The following is a 26,825-nucleotide window of genomic DNA, read 5'->3' as shown; positions in this document are numbered from 1 at the left end:
CTACTCTGGCTCACAGTTCTGCAAGTTTCCACCCAGGATCAGCCAGCCTCACTGCCTTCCAGGCCTGCACAAGACAGCAAGCACATAATGGCAGAAACACACAGGGAAGCGACTGCTCAACTCGCGGCAAGAAAGGAAACCGAGAGAGAAGAGGTGGCCAAGTCCTACGACCTCATTCAAGGGCACAGCCCCAGGACTTGCAGGTCTCTCGAGGGCCCTCTTCAGGGCTCACCACCTTCCTGTATCACATACTGGGCCAGGGACCAAGTTTTAAACATCTGGACTTTTGAGGGGTGATTACCTTAACTACATCACACAGAAATTACTATCACTATAAAGAACCTAGGAGATAACCTGACAAGGCTCCCAATGACCAAAGATGAGAAAAATTTTGACTTAAAAAAGATACTAGTGTAAAAGATTAGAAAACATAAAGTTTACTATATCAGCGCATCATATTTTAAAAAGCCAGCTTCTCCAGGGGATGACAGAGTAAATTCATCACTAGGAAAACTGACAAATGAAAAAAATCAAGCATTTACCCATCTTTTTATATGTCAAATTAAGTGAGGATTATTCAAAATATAGATTAAAAAAATATCTCTCTGTAGAAATAAAACTAATCACTAACCAGGAAGTCTCAGAACCAGAACATCACCACTCTGTAGTCACCGGTCCGTCGCGAGACACCGAGCAGCAGCAGCAGCAGCTAGCACCCCACACGCCTCCTGTGCATCAGCCTTGCCGGAGGGGCTACCCCTGCGTCCTGGTCACTTGGGGTGAATCTTACAACTCAGGGCACAGGAGATAGAGGAGCTACACGATGACACAATCGGTAGAATCCAGCTGTGAGAGCACCACAGACAAAAGGAAAAATATGTGATGCACAAGGCGCCTGGGGGCGGGGGGTACAGATTAAGAGACTGAAAAAACACAGGAAATACAGTATTTGAAAGAAATAAGGCTAAGCTACAGAGTCCAAAAGTGCACACTTTTGTAATAAAGTAAGTACTGGAAAATTACTGCTCTTTATAAAGTAAGAGAGATTAGTTCTGGCAGAAGTAGAAAGGGCAACAAAGGTGGGGCACTCAAGGAAGACTTGGTTGCTGCCAAAGCTCGAATTCTTGACGTGAGTCACAATCATTTCCTACAGGAGTTCACTAGGACATAAAGACATCCCCATGGGGCTCTGCGCAGTGCTGGTCTTTTCACCACAGCAACCACTGAAGAACAATAGCCACAGCCCTCTGCTATCCCATGGCCGTGGGCCTCAACAAGAGCCACAAGGTGACTAAGAATGTGAGCAAACACAGCTGCCATCACAGACGCCTCACCAAACACACCAAGTTTGTGCAGGACATGATCTGGGGTGTGTGCGGCTTCACCCCGCTATGAGCAGCACCACATGGAGCTGCTCAAGGTCTCCAAGGACAAGTGCGCCCTCAAGTTCATCAAGAAAAGGGTGGGGACACACATCTGGGCCAAGAGGAAGCGTGAGGAGCTGAACAATGTGCTGGCTGCCAGGAGGAAGGCAGCTGCCAAGAAGGACTGAGCATCTCTGGAATAAAGCTTTGCAGAAAACGACAGTTCCTACAACACAAACTAAATTATGTTGCAACCAAAGATATATACGCTTGCAAATCAATAAAGGGCATTTCCATGATATATGGATGGGAATAATACCACCAAATTAGACAAAACTCTTACTTTTATCTTACCATTTTCAGTCTTACGTTCCTTTAACCCATGCTGGAAAACAATGCTGTGTCTTTCTGCTACTTAGTGGACTAATGCTTAGGAAAGGGAACAAGTAATTAATGGAACAGTATCCGTACATGGTAGCCCCGGGCTAAGGGCTTCATTTACACGTTACTGTAGTATTAGCTTAGGATTCAGGGTGTCATGCTCCTCCCTCGCGTCCTTGGAGAGTGTTTCCAGTTTTAGTAGAGATTAACGCCTGGAACTCATCCTGTCCACACATGCTAAGCAAGATCATCCACACACTGCTCGTAACAAAACACAGAAATAAACACAAAACTTCTAAATCTGTCTAACAGCTGGGTGTAGCCAGGTATACTTACTTCTTAAAATGACACTGTATGAATTTTTCTTGGCTCAGTAATATACAGTGTTAATTTTTTTAAAGAAGAAATTAAAATTATCCCATTCTGTTTCAAATAGATATGCATGCAGATATAAGTGTATAAACTAAGATTTAACCGTGTTTCTTAAAGACACTGGAGTGTTTTAAAATATTTTCCTTCTGCTTATCTGCACTGATCAATTCTTTTACAATAAATATAAATTCAGTCTTGAAAGGATCACATAACCTACAGTCACAGGGGTGGATAACAAGGCAAGAGCCATGATTGGAATCTTCACCTTCACCACTGTAGAACCTGACCACTTTTCACAACACTATGTCCCCTGCCAAATGCAGCTCAAACTGTGATTATAAGCTCGATTACTGGAAGGACAATCTCACCTTATTGGCAACAGCATTGACACTTGGTCGGGCATCAAATATAAAGATTTTATGAGACTGGGCATTGGAATCCATGATGGCTTGAAGGTACTTCTCATCTTCTTTACTGCGCTTTCCACTCACCCCTACCATGGGCTGGCTGCACCGAGTGATGGTGGCTTGACTTTCAGGATGAATCCACGACAATACCTGCCAATGCGAGTAAAGGATAACACACTTTATATTTCTCTGTTTGTAATTCTTACGAACAGTCCTTTATAAAACCCTAGGTTCTAACAGGATCCAAAACCTGGACATGAAATGTCCAGGAAAAATTTTTTCTAAGCTGTAGGGAAAAATCATTACTTAGTTTTCAAACCAATTCTGCTATGTGAAAACCTCATCTAATTCTTAATCAGATAGTTATTTATGAAAGTCCCTGATTTGGGAATTGGCATCTCTAGGGAAAATTAAAAAAAGGAAAAGAGGGATAAGTACACTCCACTTTGATAGTTTTATTACTGCATCAGTAAAGCTGCCCAACTCCAAAATCTTCAGAATGTATGAATTTTTGTACTTAAAAACTATTTAAGATGATCTCTCAAGATCTAATTATTCATCATGAATTTATAAATTGTTCTTTCTTGACTTAAGGGAAAAGAACATTTATGACCATAACTAAAGAATAGATAAGATAAAGAAATACTGAATGATGCACACTGGAAAATTGTTTTCATGTTAAAAATAAGGTAACTTTTGTTGAAATTTTCCAGTTCTAAAATTTAATCCTTTAAATTTACCAAGTAACTCAGTCTCTAATACTGCCACAAAGCATTTGCTGCTACAGGTATCTTTAGCAGCATTCATTTTCCAAGTCCTTAAGCTCAGCATTTGTAGAGTAAAAAAGCACTGCTGAGATCGCCTTCAAACATCACACTCACTGGGATGCGGCCCCTTGACCTGAAGGACGCCACTCTCTTTAACTCTTCATCAGGAATATTTGCTTGCACAACCAAGAGCGTAGGATATGTATCACAAAGTTCATATCGTTCATTTATCTTTGTTATCCTCCAGCTTTCATTGGGAATTCCCTACACATGAAATAAAACATAAAAATGATGAATTCAAATATGAAAACAGAACAGGACAGCTGTCCCTCTGGCCAACTCTACTGTGTCCAATACACATCACTTATGCTGCTGGAACAGTGACTGCCTGTGGTGGCAAGGCTCTTTTTTTTTGGGTAACAGGGACTGAACTTGGGACCTTCCACTTGCCAGGTAGGTGTTTATGCTGTTGAGCTATATCCTCAGCCCTATACTACTTTTCTAAGTATGTATACAATGCACGTATCGTATACCCTTTTTAAAACTGAATGAACTTTTTTAAAAATTTTATTTATGTATGTGTGTGTGGCCAGCTCAGCCCACCAGGGGGCGGGCTGGCTGGCATGTGGTGCTGGGGGATTGAACTGTGGTCTCGTGCTTTGCTAAGCTTGTTCTAAGTAGGTGCTTTAGACCACTGAGCCATCTCACCAGCCCCAACTGAATGAACTTTGGAGATTGTACTATCTAAGAACAAACATAAACTTTATTTATATTTTTAAAAGTTAAAATGGAACTCACGTACAAAATATTTAAAGTGTGTAATCTATTGCTTTTGGTACACTCATAAGGCTATGCAATTTTCACTCTAACTCTAGAACATTTACATATAACATACATGCAGTATATATCCACCATATATTATGAGAGATGTACAACAGGAGGAATAATATACTAAGACAGATTTTGAGACTAAACTCTGCTCTAATTTAACGTTGGAGAATCACATCAGTAAGTTTTCTATTATCAGACCAACTCACCTTGATTATGATATGCTATCCCTTTTGTACACTACTGATTTTTCATTACCATTTTATATACAAGTTCAGAATGTTTATAAGTGGAAATAGCCTACAGTTTTCTTTCATTGTTCTTATAGGATTCAACATATACTAAACTCATCCTGAAAGCGGCAATCTTTCCTTGGTGTTTTCTAAAAAATGTCTGATTTACTTCCCTTGATAAATGTTTAGTACAACTTGCGCTTGAAACACTGGCACAGGGTTTTTAGATGAGATTTCTTTCTTTCGCAATTAAATTTTCACTATGTATTTACTTTAAGAACTCAGATTTGGGCCAGTGAGACAGCAAGCACAGGGACCAGGGTTCGATCCCTGACACCACGTGCAGTGCCAGCCCCACCCCCAAGCACAGTAAGCCAGCCACCAAGATGGGGCACGGTGGTGCACACCTGTAATCCCAGCACTGGGGAAGCTGAAACAGGAGGATCACTACAAGTCCAAGCTGCGTAGTGAGACACTGTACCAAATACATAAAAAAATATATTTTCTTAGACAAATATGTTTATTGTATCACTCTTTTGCACACACGAAAGGGAACTTTTAAGTAAAATAGATCAAACAATTGCTAACTTTTTTTTTACTGTTTTAAGTATGTGATTCTTCAAAATCTCTTTTGGCACAGAGTTTGGGAATTTGGTTGTTTTCCTTGAGGTATCATTTTTGTATGATCAGGAGTATGAATGGTGTGGTGTGCTTTTGTGTCTTGGGAGGTGATTTGTGTAGGGCTGGGAACTGAAGCTAGGACCTCATGTATGTCACACAAGTCCTTCACACTCAGACTCATCTTGGGGTAAGATTTTTTATCACATGTTTACATAATGGATTAAAATTTCACAGGCTACTTTTAAAGCAATTTTGGCAGGTTACATTTTTAAGCAATTCATTTTACAAAAAATTTAATGATGAAGTTGTTCATAACACTTTGACATTATCTATACTATCTGCAGAATCCATACAATGTTATCCTTTCCATTTATAATACTGGTTAGTTAGAAATTTTCTCATTTTCTTATAACACTCTTGTAGGCTTGTCTAACCTTGGCCTGCAGGCTGCTTGCCCTATTTTTGTTATTTTTTTTTTTTTTCCTGAGGTTTTAAAGTTTTCTACTGGTGTGTATTTGCAGTTTACAGTTATTACACTCCTCGTGTGGAGTTGTTGCATGTACATCCCACAACTTAACTTTCCTCTTCATCCCCTTCTCCTCTATGCTCCCACCCCCCGCCAACTATGTATTTGGTACAGGGTGTCACTACACAGCTCGGACTTAATAGTGGTCCTCCTGTTTTCAGCCTCCCCAGTGCTAGCGTGGCCAGCTCAGTGTGCTTCGGGGCGGGGCCGGCACAGCATGGATTGCCAGGGACCGAACTCTGGTCCTTGCACTTGCCTAAGTAGGCACTTAGTCCACTGAGCTATCTCACCGGCCCTCTCTCTCCATCTCTTGAACTCCTTCCCTTTTGCAAAAGCTCTATCTCCATATCTCCTACTATCTTTTGTTTTTCTCTTTATTTATAATTTGAGATTCTCATATAAGAGGAACCAGGTGACCTTTAAGTGTGTTATTTTATGTAACATTATGGTTCAAGGTGAATGCGTTTTCCTACAAATAAATGTATCTTTTTTATGGCAGATCAGTACTCTTTTTTAAAGTGATAATTTAAGTGTGTAAAAGCAACGATGTTTCATTACCTACATGTTAATTGTTATAGACTACATACGTGGCCCAAGTCAATTCCTCTCCACTCAGTGTGATTCACACAAGCCAAAGGGCTGGATAACACTGGAGGCATGATGATGTTACTGATCTTTCCAAAGGATCCATTGCTACCTCTGCTGCTCCTCGCTGCATAAAGGTTTTCTATTTCACCAGTACCTGCTCTTTATTATTTCCCTCCACTTTCCTTTAAGCTTACCTCACTATTTCTTTTCTACTTCACTAAGATAAACTTTAACTCATTAAGATTTTTAAACTTTTCTTTTTGTACAAAGCATTAAAAATTATGACACCAATCTTATTAAATTCTAGTATTAATAAATGTCTTTCCTTATAGTCTAGACAATCTTGAACTATCCTATCTGTTTATCCCCTTCTAAATTATTTGCTATGGGGCTGGGGAGGTAACTCATCAGTCGCAGCACCTGCCTAGCAAGTGCAAGTGTCTGGGTTTGATCCCCGGCAGGCCATGCCAACCACCAAAGCTGGCACGGTGGCATGCGCCTGTCATTCCAGCACAAAGCAGGCTGAGACAGGATCACTGAGTCCACGCTGCAAAGTGAGACTGTGTAACAAATAAATAAATAAATAAATAAATAAATAAATGATTTTAAAAATTTAAATTATTTGCTACTGATGATACACCTTTATCTATATTACACAGCAGAAAATGTTACACATTTATATAGTCGATATTCATTTATATTTACCACACTATTCTTTTCATCTGTCTTTGATTATTGTTTCATACACATATAGACAGATACAGACAGATATAGATATCTCCTTTAGAATTGTCTCAACTGTCTACAAGTGTTGTGATTTTACCGTTCTTCCTAAAGGATATAATTTGTAACAGGTAGTTATTTTATTTCAATATAATAAAGATAAAATTACATTTTTCTCTACCATCTACTTTTCTTTTCATTCAGCAATGGGGATTGAACTCAGAGCCTTCGCACTGAGCTGTATCCCCAGCCCTACTTTTATTTTTTTCAGTTTTAAGATGGGACAGGGCCTCCTGTGCCAGTGAACTGCCAAGGCTGGTCTTGCTGCTGTCCCTCAGTTTATTCATGTGCTATCCAGATAACTAACGCTACTACCTACCTGACAGAATTACTATGAAGAAAAACGTATTACTATGCACAAAATACTTTAAAATCCTGGTATACATGCACATATGTGTATATAAAACACTGTTAATAAAACAAATACATGAAGGAGCTTTGGTAGTTGACAATATTTACAGAGCACACACCATGAAAAGAATAGGTTCACTTGTGCATTCCCTCATTCCAGAGACACTATCTGGGGCCCACAAGGCACTGTGCTCCATCCTCAGGATACAGAAGTGAGAGGACAGAAACAGTACCTTCCCTCTAAGAACACAAAAAATACCAAAGAAATAATGAATGATTCCTTCAAAAACTGCTAATGTCAGTGAAAAATTACAAAGCAAATGGTTTCAGTACAGAAAAGACAGGAATAAATGGAAAGTATGGTAATAACAATAAGCCTCTCTTCTGGAGGGTTAACAAGCTAAGTTTGCAGACCAAAATTAGAGAAAAAGGAAGGCCACAAGGAAAGCCAACATTTTGGCCCCAGAATTCCAAGGTCAATTAAGACTCAGGACATATGAGAACTTGTACTGTAATGTCATGTAACTCAGTAGTGTCCCAAGTTTTCTGATCAAGGAGATTATGATCAAGGTTACGATCTTCTGTATTTCTGATCAAGGAGATTATGCCAGCCAAAGAGGAAAGTGATCGATGATGTAGAGTGTGCCTAAGGAGAGTCACATGGAGAGAAAACATTCTCTCAGGCTTTCACAGAGAGCACATCGGCCAAGCAATGGCCGTGACTCATTCACATGGCTGACACTGACAAAGGATCTATAATGTGAGGTACAGGATCTCAGGATAAATCCTGAGGGGATTTCACTGACCTTATCACACCCAAAAGCTACAACTCTTTTGGCATAGGTCCTGCTTTACCTTGGTCTTAACCATCCAGCAGAAAAGTATAAAAACTAGTATCAGAAGTAAAGCCATGCTGTTACGTTGAGCTGTAGGGGACTCAGGTCAACAATTTCTGACATTGCTAGTCAAGCGGAAGACCCAATACTATTATGGATTACTGGACTCTTTTAGAATATTTTGCTGAGCTAACACAGCTATAATATTCAAACAACGGAACTAAACCAAAAAGGGGATACAGATGAATGTCCATTTTGTATCTGTGTATTCAAAATGGTTAGGACAGATACATAGTTACATTCTCTTAATGAATAGAGGGATTTGTTCTAATGGTGTTTGTAAATAGGCTATCATGTCCGCATCTTGTACAGCAAATAACCACTAGGAAGAGAGTATGCAATGTGTTAATTATTAAAACTGTCCTACCAATTTGATTTGAAACCATCTCATTGCTATATGTCTCTCAATAAAATTATGGAAAAAAAACAAAACCAGTAAAAACTCAACAGATGTAGCCCACTCAGCAAAATTTATTAATTTAGGGCTGGCCAGATAGCTCAGCGGACTAAAGTGCCTGCTTAGGCAGAGCACAGCAGCTGTTGTTCAATTTCCAATATGCCATGCCAGCCCTGCCCCCGTGGTGGGCTGAGATGGCACTTAAGACAGGGCATGGTGGCACATGCCTATAATCCCAGTGCTTGGGAGGCTAAAAACAGGAGGATCACTACAGTCTGACCTGTGCAGTGAGACCTAGTAGATCCTGTACTAAATAAAAAAAAATTTTTTTTAAAAAGGAATGGACAAGTAGACATTAATATTCATCAAATTAAAATGAATCAAAGTAGGGCAGATAATCCTGAGAAGGCTACAACTAACGATCTTGACTTCTATATAAAATAACTTAAAAGATGTAATGGATTCCTGACAAAATTATTCGTGTGTGTGTGTGTGTGTGTGTGTGTGTGTTTCTGGGGCTAGCACCCATAACTTCGTACATGCTGTTCAAACACTACCACTGAGCTACGTCTCCATCCCTAGGAGGTATTTTTAATGTTACTGTACAAAGTCAATCAATTATCTTTAGCACAAGTTAAAAAGCAAACTACATCTTCTATGTAAAAGTTTTATAGGGATCCACATTACAAAAGAAAATGATTTAAGAATTATTGGCTGGGGGGCCAGGGAGATAGCGCAGTAGAATTAGTGCAAAGTCCTGAGTTCAATCACCGGTACCATAAAAAAAAAAAGAATTATTGGGTAGGGATATGGCTCAGCAGCATAAGCACCTGCCTGGCAAGCACAAGGATCCTTTGGTCCCCAGTACCACAAAAAAAAAAAGAAGAAGAAGAAGAAAGAAAAAACAGAACTGTAAGATTTCCAAGAGGAAAACATCTGAGTGAATGTTACATAAGACTGTTACTTTTATCTTTAGAACTATTAAAGTATTTTTGAAATAAACGAATACTAGAGCTGGCCAAATAGCTCAGTGGATAAAGCATCTGCAAGCAGGCACAGGGCCAGGGCGTTGATCCCCAGGCCTGCTGCGCTGGCCCTGCTCCCGGGGCACACTGAGATGACAGTTGAGACTGGGCATGGTAGCGCATGCTTGTAATCCCAGCTCTTTGGGAGGCTGTAAACAGGCAGATCACTACGAGTCCAATCTAGTAGTGAGACCCTGAACACCCTGTAGACCCTTCCCTAAAATAAAAAGAAAGAAAGAAAGAAAGAAACTAATACTTACAAGCTCTTAAATAACTAAAGATTTACAAAAGATCACTAGAGTATTCTGGAAAGTTCTTTAAAGAAAATGAAAGGAAGATATGACATAATCAGGATTACCATTTATTTAAAAGCAACAAAATAAAATCTAAAAAGCTATTCACTTCTACTCATAAGGTATTTTTACAATGAAAAGAATATAAACTATAGAACTTGAAACAAAAGGAAATACATACCTGCCTTCTATACTCTAAAAGAGGGTCATACAGTTTCCACCCATTTTCTGGAAATATTTCTTTGTATTCAAAAGCAAAGAGAGGCTACAAAACAGCAGAATTAGCAGCTAAAAGACACTGAAGAAAATAAGAATCAGAATATATCCCCATACTCAAAGTGCTCATTTTCAGCAAGCATTTTTGTATTGACACCTTTTTCTATTTATACATTTATGGTATTTTACATATTTATAAGACTATATAAAAGCACAGACCCAACTATAAAATTTATCAAACGGTAACAAATGATCAAATATATTCAGCTATCTTTGGAAGCTTTTAAGTATAATTCTAAATAATAAAACATTATATATTTTAAAGACATCTGCTATAATTTGTCTGACATTGCAGTATTAGCAGTTAAGCAGCTATGGAGTTTATGCTGCATTTTGTAAAACACCTTGGAAAGTTTTCTATGTATTCTGCAAATAAAAATATACCACTTTTACAGAAATACTGATAGAAACAATAGGATTTTTAAAAAAGAAATCAAAACTAGAGCCAGAATAGAATCAATGCCAACTCCAAATTCTACTTGCCTAAGCTACGCCTTCAAGTTAATGCTTCCCTAATCCTGGTTTCATCTCTAAACAGGGGACTCTGGAAGCACAATGATACAGCACTGATGAAGGAGCTGACATCATCACAAAACCTCCTGACAGCACAAAGCAAGAGCTCAGTATCTGCCCACCTCCCCTCCCAAAGTGCTAGTCTGAGCTATCAGCTTCGAACTAACAAGGAGACTGCATGTAGCTTCTCATGCTGCAAACATCCTACGCAGGAATACATGGAACTCTCTAAGACTAATGCTGGAAGGAACCTTAGAAATAGGCAGGTGTAGATTCTTCAAAGGGCCCAAGAGATTCAATTAAATCTAAACTACACATCTGGTTACATGTCCAATGTAAAAATTGTATATAATTTAGTCAACTTTCTATACACCAATAATTATAAAGTATACTTTTCAGAGATAAGAAAAATGTTACCAGGTTATTAGAAACAGGAAATGCATATTTCATCAGATTCTCAAATATGGATCTTCTTGTTCGCCCCTCAGGTTTATGAGCAAATCGTAAATTCCTAATATCCTAGAAAAGATTCAATATCAAAGTTAATCTTTGTCTTTTTGCTTTTTATTAAATGAGTAAATAAATTACTTGGAACTACCTTGTATAACACTATGACCTGTGATTATGGATTACGCAAAAGTAGATAACAGCTCCTGGAGAGAGGTACAGTTAAAATGCTTCAGTGAGAAAAACAAAAAAGCCCCACAATTTGCTCTAAAACAAGGCTGAATTTTTGAGTGCAGAAAATTGGTGTACACTAGTGAACTGAATACAGGACAATAAAAGAGGCAGCAACTGATATATTTTACACTGGACACATTGTGTCCGAAGCTTAGCATGACTAATGGACATATCAATGTAAGTCTTTCCTGTGATTATTCACTTTTATAGTGAATTTCTCTAGTAAAAGCCGAATTAGCTGCTACTGCACTTCCATCATGTCCTTGTCACTTCCCAGAAATCATATGTTTATGACCTCCTCATCTTAATTTTGCCTAAAAGGCTTCCTCCACTCCATATCCAAGTTCCCTCCACTGGCAGGAAAAATTGGATAGTTTGGTGGATGTTAAAGGCTCCAGTCAGATGGCATGACCAGAGCTTGCTCTCATTATTATCCTCAAGCAATGTCCTTTTGCTTAGGCTGAATTCAGAAACTCAAGTTCAGGCTTACTGATACCGTAACAGTATTCACAAAAACATTTGAGGTTAATAATTTCAAGACTATCCATTGTATTTAAATGTTTTTTTTTTTCACACGTAACAAGCGGAAATGAACTTCAAAATTTTCATTAATGAAATTAAAACCTTTTTTTTTTTTTTTGTTATGCAGGTCTAAGAATGGAATTTTTTCTTTGGCAATGGGCACTGACACTTCACTAGGGTTCCAAGTTCAAGAGTGCATTGTGGGGACAAGCTCAGAGGTGGACACAGGGTGTCATCCTCTCCTATGAACAGCTGGGCTGGGCTGGCTGCCAGTGGTCATGCACAACATGTTAACAACGTGGAGGCTAAGACAGCTTACGTAGTCTGGCTTTTAATAAAGCTAGTAATCATCCAGATCACAATGTCATCTCTTGAGGCTGACTTGGTATTTTACTTATTTCACCTTTGACAATGTCCTTTTGCAGATGTCACTCAAACGCCTGTGCACTCACTGTGGCTTGCAGGATGTGCCAGATGGCCTCCAAACATTCAACCCTGACCTTGTAGTGGGGATATTCATCAACTTTATTTAAAGCATGTGACTGTTCTGGTAAAGCTTGGGGGTACTGACATTGGAATTTGTAATTTTTTTTTTACTGTCATTCCCTCTGTTCTTTTATCTTTTTGCCATAATTTTATTGATAAACAAATAGCAATGTGACAGTTTCAAATCAAATTGGTAGGACAGTTTCAATAATTAACACACTGCATACACTCTTCTTAGTGGTTAACTGCTGTACAAGATGCTGACTTGATATCCTATTTACAAACATCATTAGAACAAATCATTCTATTCATTAAGAGAATATTTGAATATTATAGGTGTGTAAACTCAGCAAAATATTCTAAAAGAGTCCAGTAGCCCATAATAGTATTGGGTCTTCCGCTTCACTGGCAATGTCAGAAATTGTTGACCTGAGTCCCCTACAGCTCAACATAACAGCATGGCTTTATTTCTTATATTTCATTTTTATACTTTCCTTCTGGATGGTTAAGACCAAGGTAAAGCAGGACCTATGCAACAAGAATTGTAGCTTTTGGGTCTGATAGGGTCAGCGAAATCCCCTCAGGATTTATCCTGAGATCCTGTACCTCAGATTGTAGAACCTTTGTCAGTGTCAGCCACGTGGATGAGTCACGGCCATTGCTTGGCCGATGTGCTCTCTGTGAAAGCCTGAGAGAATGTTTTCTCTCCATGTGACTCTCCTTAGGCACACTCTACATCATCGATCACTTTCCTCTTTGGCCCCATAATCTCCTTGATCAGAAAATTTGGGATACTACCGAGTTACATGACGTTACAGTATAAGCTTGTCTTCTGGATGGTTAACAACCTAAGTTTGCAGACCAAAATTAGAGAAAAACGAGGGCTGCAAGGAAAGCCAACATTTTGGCCCTAGCCTTCTAAGGTCAATTAAGACTCAGGACATATTTAAATGTTTTAACCTAAGCAAAATTCAAAGTAACTATTATGTCTCATAAAATGAAACAAAGATACTACACCACCACATACCTATAAACCAAATAAAACATGGTACTATAAATCTGATCCAAAAATCAATGATAGCTTTTCCATAATTTAAAATAAATGTGTAGGAACTGAAGCTAAGATCTTGTTTGTCCTCTGTACATACTTTTCCTAAAATCTACTTTTTAATCTTTTATTTATTTACCTTGGTACAGGGTCCCAATATGCAGCTTGGACTAGTAGTGATCTTCCTGTCTCACCCTTCCCAACGCTGGAATTACAAGTGTGCACTGCCACACCCAGTTTCGCTGGCCAGCACTGCACACCTAGGGTTCCAGAGCTGGCACAGCATGCAGTACTGGGGATCGAACCCGGTCCTTGCACTTGCCAGGCAGGTGCTTAGACTGCCAAGCTATCTTCCCAGGCCCCTACGTACTTTTATAACTAGTAAAGATAGTTTCATTCACTGCTAACCACAGAGCTTCCTGAAAGGGCCATGCAGAGGCCCTACAAATGCTTGAGTTCATCGACACTGGTATTGTTTCATGAAAAAAATATGTATTTTAAATGACCAAGATTTCAAAACCATTATCTTTTAATATTCTACACTGCATTCACTTAAACTACAGGGAAGTGATCAAGAAACAATATAGTTGACAAATCGTCATTATGAAGGCATCAGTGTTAATACTATATTCACAAGATATCAAACGTTATCATAACACAGTATTCCAAATTATACACGTGCTGTTTATTTTACTTTGGACAGGGGCAGAATAGTGCAAGAAAGGCGCAGCATGACCTGGAAGTGAGATGTGCAAGGGTCCTGATTGCTACAAAATGTAGAACAGCGACTTGGAAAAGCAGCACATGAAACACCTCCGACAGGGGCTGGGGAGGTAGCTCCATGGCATAAGCACCTGCCTGCCAAGTGGAAGGTCCTGAGTTTGATCCCTCGTACTAAAAAACCCCAACTACAATGATAAATGGAAATGTTATCTTCTACCAAAGTAATATTTCTAGTAATGAAATCCATTTGTTAGGGGCCAGGGAGATGGCTCAGGGGCATAAGTGCTTCCCTGGCAAGCGCAAGGGCCTGAGTTCAATTCCCAGTTCCACAAAAAAGAAACGAGGAATGAAAAAAAAATTCACGTTATTTCTAAAATTAGTTTCCAAATAGAAGATCCATTTACCAGCTTTTAAAACCAAACAAAGTAGCATACTCATTGTAACATTTACCTTGCACACAGTTTCTAAGCCATAAGAATTTTCACCTCTACTAGAAGCACCACCAATTTTTTCTACTCTACTTATCACGCCAAGAGAAGCATCTAAAACAAATGGGGGGTCCTAAAAGAAGAAAAGAGAAAACAAACTGAGCAACTGATACCACACAAGTACAGTTAAAGTCAGAGATCTTAATCAGAGCACTGCAGATGCAACTCAACACGGAGTGTTTGCCCTCCATGCATGAGCCCATGGGTGTGATCTCCTTCTCTCTCTCTCTCTCTCTCTCTCTCTCTCTCTCTCACACACACACACACACACACACACACACACACACACACACACCGTAAGGAATCTTAATGAAAAATTCTTAAAAATGATCACAGGCAAACAATACTAGTTAAAAACAACACACATATATATATACAAAATATTTCACCCAGCAAGTCTTACCCGCTCCATGCTTTTGAAATACAGCCTGTAATCCGTGACAGTCAGTGTCCCTCGTACAGCACCAGTGAATGGACATATGTAAGTCACATCTTTGGCTAAAAAGGCAAAACATTCACAGCTTATACAGTGTATTGAGAACAGTCTCTTCATCTTTAAAAATTGTTCTAATTGCTAATTTTAACTTCTGCTCTTCCTCAGTGGCCTGTTACAAGCCTCTACCCTGCACTAACCCAGGGGAGGTCTATAGGATACATGAACAGATCACAGACGCGCAGGGCTATCACAACCAGAGCAAGCCCAGATGACTACTATCCCTCTTTGGAGAGCCAGTGACAGCAGGGGCAGAGGCGAGGGAGCGCAGGTGGGCTGGGAAATATACGCGTGCCAAGGAAGTCAGGGTTCAGCACATCACAGCCTCTGCGTCCCCCACCTCCTGGCTCTTGGCCACTGTCAAGTCTGTCAGTATATCTTTAAAAATATAATACTCAAGACATACAAAATGAGAGAAGCCTGTGATATGTTTCTGAGAAAATTATTGTAATTGAAATAAAACTCATATAAAACAGCGACTTCTGGAGAAATGTAGAGCCATGAAACAGGTCTTTGTATGACACTGCAATTTCCTGACTTTGCTCCTTACTCATCATCTTAAAAGGCTATTTTGTATGGAATTTGAAATGAGACATTATTTACCAGTCACCTCTAACATTCAAAATAGTTACCTCAGGAGCTACCTTTTTAAATCACTGTTTCTAGTGCACATGTCCTTTAGAAGGAAGCCTTTAAAATTAAACCTATCACTGTACAAATACACACACACACGCGTACACATGTACTCTTCTTTTGTGTTTATGAATGCTTACATCAACTAGGAAAGCTTTATTCAACATTTCTACAAGCATTTCTGGATTCCATCCAGAGCTAGTTTTTTATTAACACAGGAGAAATCGGTTTCATTATCCTGTATCTCTTTTTCCATTGCACTTGGACTGCCTTGTCTTTATTGTAATGTCATGAGACAATACACAGGAAAGTGCTAAAACTGAAAGCACTGTACAAATGCCAGGGCCACCACCCACATCGCTGCTGTCCTCACTACTGTGTGCTTTGGTCTCTCAGTCCTCCTAAGTGAAGTTTCACTCATGGGAGATGCTCGGTCAGTGTGCACCAAACAGAAGGGAGGCCCTAGGTGACTATGTTCCTTACCGGAGGAGGCAAGGACAGTAACAACAGCACAGGGGACCAAGCACAAGCTTACGAAGTACTTCTCCTGGAGCATGCAGCCTTAACAACTCTTACATGGAGGTATATATTTAGCTTCACTTTTACGTAAGAAAATCAGAGCACGGAAAGGTAAAAGAACTGCCCAAGGCTTCAGAACCAGGGTAAGACGAAGCGTTCAGGCCAGTTCCCCTGACCAGAAACCTTTCTCCATGGCACCTCATGTGGCAAGGCTACACCACTAACAGCACAGTCCGTGTAACATCTGCTTCCTGAATTTAAGGTTAAATTACTGCAAACTGTAAAAACATCTCTTCCTGAGGTGGTTAGGGCACAACACACTTTATTTCCTAAGATATTCTGTTGTTACTCCCAACATGACTTTAACTGTTTCTTTGAAGAAATCTAAGCCACAGACTTATATTAAACCAATTTAAATCCAAGATCTTTTCCCATGAAGTTATCCAAGTTTATCCTAACCTTATAGTATTTTTTCTGTTCAATTTAACTTCTGCACCATAATCGTCGAGTCTGTACAGATGATTTTAAATTACAGAACTGTGGAAATAACACTGTCTAATGGTATCAAGTCAGATTTACTCATCTTCTCTAAGTTCTACTGACATCACAGTGCAGGAGCACGTTTAGTTCTCTGTGATGCACCAAAATGACCTGGAAAATGCACATCCATGAGAAAGATGACAAATACAGGCAAGTGGATATATGACAGCACCTGACCTTGCAAAAAGAGAAAAAATATGCTCAAAGTATGTAGAGGCAGAAAAGTCTATTCAGTCATAAGATCAAAGAAGGGTTCAAGGAATACATGTAGGTAACCTTTAGGTAAACAAAGGTGCTAACAAAGCACTAATGCCAAGAACAACTTACTGCAAACCAGAGACTCCAGGACACAAGTTCCCAGCCCAGCCCTCTCCCACCACCACACACTGCACTCCCCGCCTTTGCCCTCCCCTCATCAGTTCCCACATAACTGCAAGGTTAGTGACCACCAAAGCCATGCTCTGGGCCCCCTTCTCTTCCTACTTCCTTTCTGAATTACTTTCTTCCTCCTGCTTTTAACTAATATCCATGTGATAATGACTCCTAAACATGAGTCAAGCCTAAGTATGTCATCATCAGGCATAGTGGCACCTCAGTCCACAAACTTAGTATGTTCTACAACTTTTTTTATTTCTTTATTTTAGAGAAGGGTCTACAGGGTGCCTATGGTCTCACTACTAGATCGGAATCACAGTGATCCACCTGTTTACAGCCTCCCAAGAGCTGAGATTACAGGTGCATGCCACCATGTCCAGTCTCAATTGCCGTCTCAGTACAATCCGGGGGTGGGGCTGGCACGGCAGGCCTGGGGATCGAACTCCTGGCCCCTGCACCTGCTTGCAGGCACTTCAATCCATTGAGCTATTTGCCCCTCTCGTTTTGTTCCACAATTCTGATCACAAACAGAATTGGAGAAGAATCACATCAAATTCAATGGGTAGGTTCAATATATCCTCATAGGGAAATCTGATTTGGTTCTAGTCCAATTTGCTTTGTGACCAGAATCATAAAAAGCAGTTTGTGAATCAAAGCACCACTGCTTTTCCAACCGAGGGGCTCAGTGGTAGGAAGCTTGTCTAGCACGCAGAAGGCCCTAGGCTTGACCCCGTCTCCCAAGTCTTTTACAGGTACCTGAAATTCAATATACACAACACCATATCAAAGTTAGGAAAACTCTGCAGTTAGCCCTCCAGATCCGGGCGATGGCTGGGTATGAGCATTCAGAATTAAAAGAGCAGCCAAAAAAGACAACCAGGTTTCTGACCAAAGTGAATGAACAAGTGAAAGTGATACCATCTCAGGGACACTGATGTCACAAGAAAGAGTACACATGAAGGGAAAGGTGAAGGCGACAGTTTTAGTTTGGAGATCTTGGACATACACCATTATGAATAACACGGTGCAGAATAGGCAAGAGCATGTGTCTATGACACAATGATTTTATGTGTATCACAACAGAGACTCAAACCAGAAATGCAGACTTTACAGGCATCAGCCAATATATTGTACACAAAGTCACTGACTTGATATGATCAATGTAAAAGGCCATACATACAAGAAGCCCAGCATGGTGGTGCTTGCCTTAATCCCAGCACTTGTAAGACAGGTAGGGGGATCTCTGAGCTACACAGTGAGTCCAAGACCAGCCTGAACTACAGTAAGACCTTATCTCAAAAACAAAAAGAATATACAAGACAGAGGAACCTGGGTCAAGGATGAAGTCCCAGAGAATGCTGACACTAAAGGAAGAGGACCAAACAAAGGAGACACAACACTAACCTGAAAGTCTCTTACAAGCCTCTATCACAGTGGGAGCAGCAGAGGGATTAGGTTCGTAATAATAACAATGAAAACATAATGCTAGACCTAACTGGCTAGCTAAGCATGCCTTGTTTGCAAATCGCCACATGCCTTAGTTTTCCTCATCTACCAAATAGGGCAGACAACGCCTTCTTTGGTAAGAGTATTGTCTGAGGATGGGTAGGTGGGACAGCAAGCATTAACAAATAACTGCGTGGCAGCACAGAGTCATACACAGATAACTGCAGCTGTTACACATTATCTAACTCAATAAATGGTTGACCACATTGAGGCTTAGGCTACAAGGCCAAGTAAGAGAAAAAACACCAAAGCGGTTACCTATGTGTCAAGAGAAAGAAGAAATATTAAGCACTAAAACGCCACAGGAGGAGTTAGCAGTTCACTCATTCATTCACTCGGGCTTGTTCAGCTTTACACAAGCAAAGGACAGTTAGCCAGGGAAAATAATCTAAGGTATCTGTTTTAAAAACTATGATTCATCTGCTCTGGCTAGAAATCCACTTATTTCAATCTTCCAATATATTGTTTCTCATAATCTATTACTATTTTGTAGATTTATCACAACAAAGTGAAGCATGAGAAGAAAAATATATTTTATGTGCTGATTTTCAGTTTCCAGTTCATGTTACCAATACTACGTGAGACAAAGGTATGTACCAATGGCTTATTCCACAATGCTTATTTGTGACCTGAGTTTATGGAAAGAAAGACATAAAAGAGGCAAAGAAGCGGGTGTGTTTTAAATTATCTGTATAAAGTGACAAGCCCAGAGTGGTGGGTTATGCCTGGGAGGCTCCTCGGGGACTGAGGCAGGAAGACTCAAGCTTGAGCCCAGCCTGGGCAACTGACAAGCATTATCTCAAAAAAATAAAAGGGCTGGAAATGAATTTCAGGGTAAGGGCCTTGGGTTTGATCTTAATCATATAGAGACAATTTAATGTGTTTATCTAAGCAACCCAACATATAAATGCAATAAGATAATGTGTAGCAGCTGCAATAAATTATTATCTTCCTTCACATAATTCAGCAACAGTTTAAAAACAAAAGCCACCTATTTTCAAAGAAAACTTAAAAACCCAGGATAGGCAGAATAATCTTTAACAGGCACATCTCCCAGAAGCCTGGTTAAGAGTGCTCCCAAAGGAACAGACACTGAACGGCGGCGGCCGTGGTGGGCAAGTGCTGCCAGGAGAGAGCTTCCTCCACTGGCCGCTCGCTTATCCTGTCCGTGCTTAGAAGGTAGAGTCGCTTCAAAAGAAGGGAGGGAAATGACAGACAAAAAGTACCATTACACACCCATGTCTTTAATATTTTCTCCTGGAAGCAAGGGTGGTTCTTCCATTTCTGCTAATTTGTTAGACTCCCTCAGGACCTGGATTAAGGGAAAGAAACAAAAACATATTTTTTAAAATTCAGAGTCTAATTTTTCATTCAAATTTCACCTGAGTATGCCTAGTATTAAGTAATAATATGTCATATATACCACTTTAAATCAAATTATAAAAACTAGTGTTAGTTAGCATGTATAACATAAAGTTGCCATTGAGTCAGAAGTACTTATTGAGCACCTACTTCAATATCAAAACACCTCTAAATGTATACAAAAAGCTGTTTGCAAACTGAATCCATAAAAAGCCTAATAATAATAAAGTATTATACCTTCACTTCAGCAGTGAGAAGAGGCTAACATGCTCAAGATCGTGCAACTAAAACCCCAGAGTTTGAATTTAAATTATTTTCACCAGTAAGCCATGCTGCAAGGCCAGAATACATTTAAAGCAGGAAAATAGTAAGTCTTTACAGAGACATAATGCTCAGGATACTTGAAATGATGTTGACAAAAAAGCTGTATCTTTAAAAAAGGTATTAAATTAAAAATCTTGAGCAACTATCATTGGAAGTGAACTTGTAAAGGATGCTACATTATATCCCATGAGAGAAAATATAGAAACATTTTTCTAAGGGACTTAAAACTCAGAGAATACACAATATACACTGCAAGTTTTCATATGCTAAGTACACACCCTCCATCAGCTATAGAAAGTCTTCCTGTATCTCCCCACCTCTTTCTGTGCCAAACAGTAAGTTTTCTATCTTACATTCGTTACTTCCTATGAACCAACCGTTCTACTTTCTGCACTCCTGCTTCGTCTTCTGATCCAATCTCTCCAGGGAACCAGCTCTTACATTTATTAAGGACAACAGTCTTAATTTTAACAGCTTAGGCACATGTCACACTCTACAGACAGCATCTTATTGCTTCTTCAAATCAGACTATCCTAGCTGGATCCCTCCCTCTTTGGCCATTTCTGCCAAAGGCTTCCAGGTCCCTTTTCCTTTCCTTCCTGCTCCTGTGGTGTGTGTCCTAGATTCATCACATTACTCAACTTATGACCACATACCTACCTATGACTTAATTTATACTGTCAGCCAAAATTTTTCTTAAGACTCCACTTCCATACATTCAACTACTAAATGCTAATCTTCATCTGGACTATCAGTTTTAATATACCTAAAACTAATCTACATTCCACACTTAACAAATCAATTTAATTGTATAAGCCAGTGAAAACAGTAGTGACCACTGTGACAAGATTCAGGCCTTCCTTCTCAACCTAGATTTGTTTCATTAAACTGAGAGTCAATTTAGTCCACTAAAAAAAGGACTTTCAAAAAATAGTTTTTTAATGTTTAGCTTTTTCTTTAGTTCTTTCCACCCAGAAAGTAAACTTAAGAATCTTCAAAAGAAGGTAAAAAGCAAGAAAAAAAAAAAAATACTAAGTACTACCACTACATTAGAGCACACCGGATGCAGCCTGTGATGCTGACTTAGGTGCCGCCTCTGCACAAGCTGTCTCCCCACCACGTGGCTCTGTACTACCTGTCAGTTGTCTTCCCTGCCAAGACGCCAAAGAGCTGTGTACCTTACACACTTCAACAGAAACAACATAAGCCATGTCAATAAGTCTAACAATCTATTAGACATATTACAAAAGTAAAAAGCAGACAGAATTGATTTAATACATTCTTTAATTCATCTCTATGGGTAAACATTCGTAAAAGAGATTTTACTTTTGTCTCATACTAAAGTTGTGATATCCCCATAACAGTATGTATGTCACATCTCAATCCAGCCATATTTTAGGCACTCAACACTCCCATGTTTAGTAGCCCCTCTATTAGGCAGTGTAAATAAAATGAATATAATTCTTCCTAATGATTAGGTAATTCTGTACTTTAAGACAGGAGTTTAAAGAGGGTTAGACATTACTACCACAGTCCGATGCTCATCTAAACAGGGTAACTAAGAACTACAAAGAACAGAAGAAAGTGACGGTCAACAAACTTGTGATGCTAATGCATCCATTCTTTTAAAAATCTGAACTGTTTCATAAAGTAACTTTAAGGCAACAGCTAAACATCTAGAATATAATGTATACATGTACTTTATATGCTCCAAAAGCTCATAAAAGGTCATATTTAAAGGTCAACATTTAAAAATATTTTCTTGTTCCTAGTCCTTGATATAGTAATTCACATAGCAGTAAAAAATTCACAGACTGGGTTGGGGAGATGGCTCAGTAGAATAAGTGCTTGCCTGGCAAGTGTAAGAGCCTGAGTTCAATCCCCGGTTCCACAAGAAAAATAAAATAAAATTAAAAAAAAAATTAAAAAAAAATTCACAGACTGAAAGGTCAAAAGATGGAACATAACACTCCCTGTGGCCCAGCAAAAAGAAGGGGTAGGTATTTCATTTGCTTACAAAGTGGATGTCAAGCCAACCCTAACAGAAAAAGGAAAGAAAAGACTCAAATCCATGTAATAAGAAATAAAAAGGGGGCTGGGGAGATGGCTCAGTGGAATAAGTGCTTCCCTGGCAAGCGCAAGAGCCTGAGTTCAATTCCCAGTTCTGACAAAAAGAAAAAGAAAAAAAGAAAAGAAAAGAAAAGAAATAAAAAGGGTAAAATCCACAACAGATCCTGCAGAAATCCAGAAGATGAGTACTTAATTCAAGAACCTATACTCTAGGAAGATAGAAAACACAGAATAGACAGATTCCTACCTACATATGATTTACCAAAGCTAAATCAAGAAGACACAAAAATTCTAAATAACCCAGTATCATTCAATGAAAATGAAGATGTACTTAAAAATCTACCAACAAAGAAAAGCCTAGGCCCTGATGCATTCACTGCTGAATTTTACAAGAAATTTAGGGAAGACCTAGTACTTCTCAAATCCTTGAATGAAATGAAAAGAAAAACAGTACTCCCAAATTTATTACTAGAAGCAAACATTACTCTGATACCAAAACCAGAAAGGATCCAATTTAAAAAAGAGAATTACAGGCCAAGTTCCCTAATGAAAATAGACACAGAAATCCTTATAAGATACTGGCAAACAGACAATATAGCAAACCATCAAGATTATGCACCATGACCAAATAGGATTCATCCCAGGAAAGCAGGGATGGTTCAACAACCAACGAAACCACCAACAGAGTGAAGAGACAACCCACAGAGCAGGGAAAATTTTTTGCCAGTTGTCCCTCAGGTAAAGTACTACTACCTAGGATATAAAGAGAACTCGAAAAAAATCAGAAATCCCAAACATAATAGATCCAGAAATGGGCAGCTGAGATGAATATACACTTCTAAGATGAACAACAAACAAATATAGAAAAAATGTTCAACATAACTGGTCATTCAAGAGATACAAATTAAAACAATGCTGAGATTCCATCTCACTCCAGAACAAATAGCTATCCTCAAGAAATCAATAACAAAAGCTAGAGGGGCTGTGGGGAAATAGGAATCCTTCTTCACTGCTGAAGTGTACACTGGTGCAACCACTGTGGAAATCAGTGTGGAGATTCTTCAAAAAACTAAAACTAAAGGTTCCATTTGATATTCCCCTTCCCCTTAGGTTCCTACCTATTTCCCTTTTTGGTATCTTCCTGAAAGAATTAAAAGTACCATACCACAGTGATATATGCAGGCTCCTGCTGATACCAGCAGTCTGTAGTAGCTAAACCTTGAAAACATCCCTAATGTTCATCAACCTAAGAATGGCTAAAGGAAGATATGTTTTTTTTAATACAATGGAGTAGTATCACTGTGCCACTCTCAAGAGGGATAACCCTGAGAGATTCATGCACCTTGAGACCACACTCAAGTGAAATAAATTGGACACACACATTAAAAAAATAAAATAAAATACTGGGAAGAAGGTAAGGATTTTACATGTGACCATCATGTAAAGAAAACATGCTACAGGGAGAGCTTCTGGCTACCCTGTGCCAGAGGAACCTACTGGAACCAGCCCAGATGCAGCGTGGGTGAGACCATCTTCCACCCTCTTGGGACACCACCCACCACTCCACAGCACCTCCTCCATCCCGACCGCCAAGTAAGAATTTCAGTCGCGTTCCGGGAACCCCCAGACTTAGTCCTAGTCCAGGCCCAGTCAGTGTGTGGGAGAGCTTCTGGCTAACCTGCGCCGACGGGACCTACTGGTCCCAGACCAGGTGCAGCGTGGGTGACACCCATTTTCACCCACATGGGACACCCCGCATCACTCCGTTGTACCTCACACATGCACACAACCTGCGCACAGAGTAGGAATTTCTTTTCTGTTCCAGGAACCCCCAGATCTACTCCTACTCCAGGCCTGGTGAGTGTGTGGGAGAGCTGCCTCTACCCCTACTCCACCTTGCCCCCTCCAGACTCAGCTCAGGCCTAGCACACAGGCCTGGGGTGAAACCCTGCAGCTGCAATCCCTGCAGAGAGTGTAGGGGAAAGAACCACCTAGCTACTCCAGGAGCAGAACATCTTGCCAGAGGGGCACAACAGGTTCACCCCCAAGGGCAGCAGCAGGAAGGAGCTGAGCACACATTCAGACCCAAGCCAGGCACAACTGGATAAATCCAAACTTTGTAGATCTGCACCTGAACTTCAGTAGGTGGTAACGTTATAACTGCAACAAAGATCTACAACAAAGGTCAGAAGACAGTGCTACACAAAATGACAACAAGAAGGAGCAAAATGCAATCTCAGAACCCAAGCCCACCCGTAATAAGCTCAGAGGACACTAACAAAGAACAAACTGGGAATCACACAGCTGAAAGCAATAAATCAACAGCTTCTAAAATAAAGAAACAGCTGCAGAAAGGTATAGAGGAACTCAGATTGGAAATGAAAAAAGAAATCCCTGAATTAATAACATGCGCAGTAAAGAATCAAATGCAGAAACATATGGAGGAAACCCAATGCCCACCCAGAACAAGTGCAGAGGACACTAGCTCGGCTCAAATGTATTAATTAATAATGTTGATAGTAAATAAGCAACAGCAGAAAGTTACAGAGGAACTCAGAGTGGAATTCTTTTCTGAAATAAAAAAAGAATTCTCAGAACTCATAGCATCTGAAGAATCAACTACAGAAACATAGGGAGGAAACCCAATCTGAAAAAAAACACCGCACTAAAAAACTTGTAACTGCTTCTAAAGAAGACATTCATAACAAAAAAAAAATAGAGGACATTAGAAAAATGATGGATTCCTTGAAAGAGCAATACAGAAAAGAAATAGTTCGCATGAAGCAGAGTTAAAGAGAGATAAAGGAAATTAAAATCTCAATCACAAGCTTGCAAAACCGTTTAAGTGAAAGTGAAGACAGAGTTTCAGATCTTGAAGACACTTGCTGCAGCTACTGAAAAGGTAAGAAAGGATCTCCCTCTCTCTTTTTTTTGTGGAACCGGGGATTAAACTCAGGTCCTTAAGCTTGTCAGGCAAGTGCTTATTGCACTGAGCTATCTGCCCGGCCCCAAGAAAGGAGCTCTTAAAAACAACTAGGATGCAGGAAAAAATAATCCATCACCTGCAAAATGATGCAAAGATGAACAATGTGAGACTAATAGGCATTAATGAGAAAGAAGGAGTCAATACAAATGACATTGAAAAAATATGGGCTGAAGTAACAACAGAAAACTTACCAAATATGAGGAAACAATCTGACATAGAGGTAACCAAAGCATACAGAATGCCAAGTAACCTCAACCCAATTAAAAATACACCGAGACATATAATAGTCAAGATCCCAGAAATTCAGCACAAGATTAATCTACGGAAAGCGGCTAGAGAAAAGAAGCAGATCACATTCAAAGGAAAACCCATCAGAATTACGGCCGACTTCTCTTCACAAACCATGAAGTCAAGAAGAGCAAGGAGCAGAGTACTTCAAGTCCTCTAAAAAAAAAATTGCAGCCCTGACTACTATACCCTGCAAAACTCTCTTTCAAGTTGGATGGAGAAGTAAAATACTTGCATGACTAAGAACAGCTAAAGAATTTCATGATGACAAAGCCAACTCTACACAGGCTACAGAAAGATGTTCTAGAGAGGGACCAAAATGATCAGAACTCCATGAATGAGATCAGAAGCAATCAACTCAATAGGGCAAGCAATTAAAGCCAGGAGAAAAAGGAGTAAACGACAACAGGTAAATAACATGTCAATTGTAAGTCAGTACATCTCAATTCTAACCATCAATGTAAATGGACTCAATTCACCAATCAACAGAAATAGACTGGCACAGTGGATTAGGAAACAAATTCCAACAATATGCTGTATACAAGAAAAACATTTAACTCATAAAGACATACATAGGTTGAAAGTCAAAGGATGGAACACAATACTACATGCCCCAGCACCTCAGAAAAAAGCAGGGATAGCAATCCTATCCTCAGACAGTCTCAAATTCAAACCAAGAATGATCAAGCAAAATAAAGAAGGCCACTATATACTGGTTAGGGGAAAAATTCAAGAGGAAGAGGTAACACTCATAAATATTTATGTACCAAACACAGGAGCACCCAACCATATAAAGCAAAACTTAATGGACATGAAAAAAACTAATATCCAATACCACAGTCTTAACAGGAGACTTTAATACCCCCTTATCCCCAAAAGATAGGTCAACCAGGCAAAAACTTAGCAAAGAAATAACACAACTGAACCAGAGCTTGAAACAAATGGACGTTGTGGACATATGCAGAGTGTTCCACCCAAACACAGCTGAATACACATTTTTCTCAACTGCACATGGGTCATTTTCTAAAATAGATCACATACTGGTCCATAGGTCATGCTTAAGTATATATAAGAAAACAGAAATTATCCCATGCACATTATCTGACCAGAGTGCAATGAAACTGGAAGTAAATGACAAAAGAAAGCAGAAAAAAAAAAAA

At 39.4% G+C, this 26,825-nt stretch overlaps 1 protein-coding gene across 2 annotated transcripts in view; it reads right to left on the bottom strand.

Moving 5' to 3' along the window:
- The window catches only part of Mtmr2 (myotubularin related protein 2), an 81,117-nt gene that overhangs the window by 15,863 nt on the left and 38,429 nt on the right, over positions 1-26,825 (bottom strand). For both annotated transcript variants that reach the window (XM_004626158.2, XM_023709514.1), the window contains exons 3-9: positions 19,872-19,947; positions 14,973-15,067; positions 14,532-14,642; positions 11,039-11,140; positions 10,014-10,097; positions 3,406-3,555; positions 2,486-2,674 (exon numbers count right to left, since the gene is read on the bottom strand). In XM_004626158.2, the coding sequence (XP_004626215.1) occupies positions 2,486-2,674; positions 3,406-3,555; positions 10,014-10,097; positions 11,039-11,140; positions 14,532-14,642; positions 14,973-15,067; positions 19,872-19,917 (777 nt within the window). In that variant the 5' untranslated portion in view covers positions 19,918-19,947. The remainder of the gene's footprint in view (positions 1-2,485; positions 2,675-3,405; positions 3,556-10,013; positions 10,098-11,038; positions 11,141-14,531; positions 14,643-14,972; positions 15,068-19,871; positions 19,948-26,825) is intronic.

This window comes from Octodon degus, unplaced genomic scaffold (genome assembly GCF_000260255.1).
Source record: "Octodon degus isolate 3935 unplaced genomic scaffold, OctDeg1.0 scaffold00012, whole genome shotgun sequence".
Classification (NCBI taxonomy): domain Eukaryota; kingdom Metazoa; phylum Chordata; class Mammalia; order Rodentia; family Octodontidae; genus Octodon; species Octodon degus.
This window is presented reverse-complemented; position numbering and strand designations above follow the sequence as displayed.